The sequence below is a fragment of the Eptatretus burgeri genome, chromosome 9 (genome assembly GCF_056783735.1).
Source record: "Eptatretus burgeri isolate ZD-2024b chromosome 9, Ebu_testis_v1, whole genome shotgun sequence".
NCBI lineage: Eukaryota > Metazoa > Chordata > Myxini > Myxiniformes > Myxinidae > Eptatretus > Eptatretus burgeri.
This window is the reverse complement of record NC_140969.1, coordinates 76062709-76067708: the sequence shown is the minus strand read 5'-3', so window position 1 is coordinate 76067708 and position 5000 is coordinate 76062709. Positions and strand designations below refer to the sequence as shown.

Below are 5000 nucleotides of genomic sequence, written 5' to 3'. Positions count from 1 at the left end.
CGGATCGTATTGATCGTGAAGGCCTGTAGATGCGAGTGGTGAATGAATGCGAAACAACTCGAGGAAAAGGACACGCTTTTGCCTCTCTTCCGCTAAGGGATTCAGCTTTGATGACGGAGCTTACAAAAGGGGAAATGGTTAAAAAGCTTGTTTATTAATTTGTTGTACAGTACAGTGTGTCCCAAATGCCTCCATGCTGTGCTTTTTTTGCTGGATTCTCCTGACATTATTTTGCCTCGCTATCTCTCTCTCTCTCTCGTCCCCCTTCTCCCCCCCCTCTCCCTTTCCTTCCCTTTTCTCTCTTCCTTTCCCTCTCCTTCCCCGCTCTCCCTCCCTCCCCTTCTCTCCCTCCCCTTCTCTCCCTCCCCTCTCTCCTTCTCCTCCTTCTCTCTCCCTCTCCTCCCCTCTCTCCCTCTCCTCCCCTCTCTCCCTCTCCTCCCCTCTCTCCCTCTCCTTACCCTATCTCCCGTTCCGTCTCCATCACCTATCCTTCTTCAAATATTTTTCGTGTCCACCCTTTCCTCTCCTTGGATTGGAACAAACCCTTCATTATTTGTTCATCTTTCAGTTCCGTTTCTTACGAAGAGGGAATACCCTGCAATGCGGATTCCTCTCAATTTTACGCTCTTCGGTAAGTTCGATCAACCTGGAATTGTTTCCTAATCGATATGTCGTGCTCGCAGTTTGTGCTCGTGGCCTGCAGAGTACAATTTAGACTTCTTTGAATGAAATGTCACGCTTCACCTTGGGATGCCTGTTGACTGGAGAACCAGCTTGAAAATGGCTTTCTAGAGATGGCACGTGGCACTTCAGTTGGTACATGTATAGTAAAAGTGATTAATTCATGTGAGTTCCTTGATAAGGACCTTCAACACAGGAGGAAGCCATCCAGGTATATGTGGGCTGTTCAGGTGGTCGGTTATTCATCGTCTGGGTCTTTTGGGGAGTCGGCTGCCCGCTGTGCACAGTGTTTAGAATTTGTCTGTTATTTTGAGGCCGAGCTCAACATTTGCCATGGATTTGGATATTTGTCTATTTATCATCCTCATATTGGCTCTGATCACCCAAATAAGAGTTTGTAAAGATTATATATTTACGACCCTTTGGACTGTAGCTCACGTGTTTGATTTTTCTTGCCTCACGTGCCATGTTCATACCAACAGACAAATCTCTCCAAAAACAGCAACCTCAAATGAATGTGGATTTGAGGCAGGGTTATTATTTTTAAAATGTACGAGCTAGCTTCTTGTCTACTTTCCTCTGCTCACTCTCTATTGTAATTTTTCACCCTTGAGGTGCGATGGAACATTGTTGTTTCCTTTGACAGGTGCATGACCTTACATCTATCTGTCTGGGTTGAATGAATGTTGCCAGGTGTCTTCCTATCTTGTGGCCGTGTCGAAGCACTCAAGTAAATATCTTGAGTGTGCTGGGGTTGTGACTTCCTCATGTATCTTTGAATCATCAGCATAAATCTGGACAGAGTTCTGTATCTCAGTCAACAAGTAATTGATATGCAGTACACTAGTAACACGAAGAGCTGGGGACTTGGAACACTCCACTCTCTTTCAAGCTCTTTGGTAAGTTTGATCAACGTTGAATTGTTTCCTAATCAATACTGTATATCGTTAGGTAACACTCCCTCTGAGATTCCACTGCCGACACTAATCCAGTCGGACTGGACATCATGGAGAGTGGCATGTTGGGATTTGAGAGTGGCCTCAAATCAATTTCAACTTATGATAAAGATAAAGTACGGTTAAACAGCAGACTTGTCTTCCTATTCATGTTCTGATTTGTGTTCAAAATACAACATTCAATTTAAATAAGTTGATCCTTGATCATAAACTGATAAGACGGATGGACAGACATGAACCAATTGCTTAACCCCGCTTTTTGCTTCATGTGCACGGGATAATAATCCTAGCAGACTGGACACCCAGCTTAGCATACAGCCAAGGGTTGGCATAACTTGAAATGCAACTCCTTCCCTGCAAAGCACTGATCAGATAGTTTATCGTTGGTCGGGAATCAAACGTGGACTTGACAGCTTAAAGGTAAATGTGCAACCTCTGTAACATACATCTCGTTTTTTAACGTCTGTTCCTCACAATTCTACCTATCGATTATACAGTAGTGGCAATTCCTAAAACATCTAAATGTTATTATATATTTTGCGAACCGTGGTATCTGTCTCTCGTTTACAGTGGCCCCTTCCCGTGCTGTATTTGAAAAGCTGTGCACGCATTCACTTTCTTGTTGTCCCTTCCAGTAATCTTTAAAATCGACATGAACATCTACACTAAAGGACATTTAATACAGATCTTCATGGAGTAATACAAAATTTAAAATATCTATATTTTACTCTTTTTCGACAAATCCAACCAACGTCGCCTGATGTTGCCCCACCATGTTGCAGTGGATGCTATATGTAGCTCAGAGCTCTGGCTCTGAGTGAAACCCAGAGTGCAACTTAATTAACCTTTTGAAGTCCATGAAATCATTAAAAAGTGAAAAACTAACTTAAACTTTTCCCATCACTGGAAGCGGGTGCTTTTGCCTGCTTTTCTCAACCCTCAGAAAGAATACTTTTACCTGCTGTTCCCATCACTGGGAGCGGATACTTTTGCAAGTCATATGTATTGTGAACTGCGGTGTTTGTCTGTGTATTCATCTGTCTCCCATTTACATTGTCTGCTTCCCAGATTGTGTTTGAAAAGCTGCACATGCAGGCAAAGCTCAACATCACTTTTTAAATGATGGGAGGACAGGCATGAGTAATGTTGATGCCAAATTTTGACCAGGCTGGATGTTGGCAAGCCCAAGGATGAGAGGGCAGCTGAGGAGTTTGCAAACAGGCTGAGTGAGGATTTGGGGCTACTGGGTGCTTTGGTGAATCCTGAAGAGTTGTGGAGTGCCTTCAAGACCACCGTCCTTGATGTTGCCGGTGGATGTGTTGGAACTCACCGCAGGGCGAAGAAGAATTATGTGTCTCAAAGGACGCTGGATACCATTGGCCAGAGTTGCAAGTCCAGGCTGAATGGCAGAGCTGATCTGTTCAGGGAGCTGAGGCGTAAAACTGTACGTGCGCTATGTGTGGACAAGGAGGTCTATGTGAGAGGAATCTGTGGGGGAGTAGAGCATCACCTGTGGTCAACTGATTCTCATTCTGCTTACAAGGGAATTCGCGCATTGTGTTCTTCCAGGCCCATCCCTCGGTGTACTTCAGTTAGAGGAGAGGGTGGTGGGCTCTTGACAGAGGAGTCCAAAGTAAAGGCTCACTGCCTGGTTACTTTGAGCGGCTGCACCGGGCTGATCCCCCAGCTGTCGAGTTGGATGTCAGAGGTGTTGCTATCCCTCTTGCTGATCCTCCAATCAACTGTAATCCAACTTCATTTGTGGAAACAGGCTGCGGTGAACTGGTTGAAATGGGGTAAAGCTCCTGGGATCTGTGGTGTTCGTGCTTAACTTCTCAAGGCTGGTGGAATTGCTGTACTCGTGTCATTGCATGCAGTTCTGTACTCTGCAAGGAACGCTTGTATCATCACAACTGACTGGAAGAGGGGCCTTGTTGTCCCTCTCTGGAAAGGGAAGAGTGATTGCCAGGATTGCAACAACTACCAAGGGGTGAAGCTGCTCTCAGTGCCGGGCAAGGTCTTTGCTTGGATAATCTTGATTGGGTTTGCCACCATCTGCTCCAGCACCATCATCCAGGGCAGTTAGGCTTTACACCAGAGGTGAACGATTGACTGTTTCCTTGCTCTTTTGGTCCTCACCGAACACAGATGAGAGTTTTGGCACGGGATGCTTGCAGCCATGTTGATCTCTGCAAAGCATTCGATTCAGTGAATTGGATTGCACTCTAGAGGATTCTTGGTCTTCGTAGGGTGCCAACGAAACTGAACAATCTGATGTCTGAACTGTACTCTGGTACTGAGAGTGCTGTGGGATGTTGTGATACCATTTCCGACTTATTTCCTGTTGTTACAGGAGTGTGTCAGATGGTGAGTACTGGACCCCACACTTTTCAATGCCTGTTTGGACTGAATTCTGGGGAGGATGTTGGAGAGATCAATCTGCGGTGCATCATTTGGGAATGTCAAGATCTCCGACCTTGATTTCGCAGACGAGGCAGTCATTTTTGCGGAGACTCTGGATATCCTTTTGAGGGCCCTCAAGGTCCTGAATGAGAAGACGGAGTTGCTGGGATTATGGGTTTCCTGGGTCAAAACTAAGATCCAGGCTTTCACTGACATATTGGATGCTGCTCTCTTGTCTATACCTGTTTGTGGTGAGGATGTTAAGGTCACGGAGAGATTCGCTTACCTTGGCAGTGATATTCATGTCTGCTGGCTGTGAGCCAGTGGTCAATAGACATATGGGTTTGGCCTGGGAAGTCATGGATTCACTGGATCATGGGGTGTGGCGCTGCTGGTACCTGTGCCGGAGGACAAAAGTCTGAGTCTTCATGTCCTTGGTGCTTCCATTCTTCCTCGATGGATGTGAGACTTGGACTCTGACAAGGGATCTGAGATGGAGACTTCATTCCTTTGGGACCAGGTCTATTTGGAGGATCCTTGAATATCACTGGTCAGACTTTGTGTCCAATGAGTGGTTGCTGAGATATACTCGAAGGAGATTTGTTACCTGTGGCTGTATGGACATATGGCTCATTTTGCCAACACTGATACTGCTCACCAGATTCTCTAAGTGAGGGAGCCTCGTGAGTGGAGGAGGCCAATGGGCCAATGTCATGCCTTGTGGTTGCAGCAGGTTGGTCAGCATCTCAAGGAGATGTGGATGGGCCAGGCATCTGCCTGGAGGATGGCCAGACGGAGGCCCCTGGAGTAGTGGCGGAAAGTGGATGCAATGACGAGCTGCTCTGGCGCATGCCCCCAAAACTTACCTGTAAAAGGGAAGGTTGGAGGAGGAAGAGTGTGAAGGTTGCTTTGAGAGGGATGAGTGAGAGGGAAGTTTTGACAGGGAGGGGATACAATGAG

At 46.3% G+C, this 5000-nt stretch overlaps 1 protein-coding gene across 1 annotated transcript in view; it reads left to right on the top strand.

Annotated features, from left to right (window-relative positions):
* The window catches only part of LOC147020388 (uncharacterized), a 23016-nt gene that overhangs the window by 202 nt on the left and 17814 nt on the right, over window positions 1–5000 (top strand). Inside the window, exon 2 of the mRNA XM_085895712.1 lies at window positions 569–631. Within this exon, the coding sequence (XP_085751838.1) occupies window positions 569–631 (63 nt within the window). The remainder of the gene's footprint in view (window positions 1–568; window positions 632–5000) is intronic.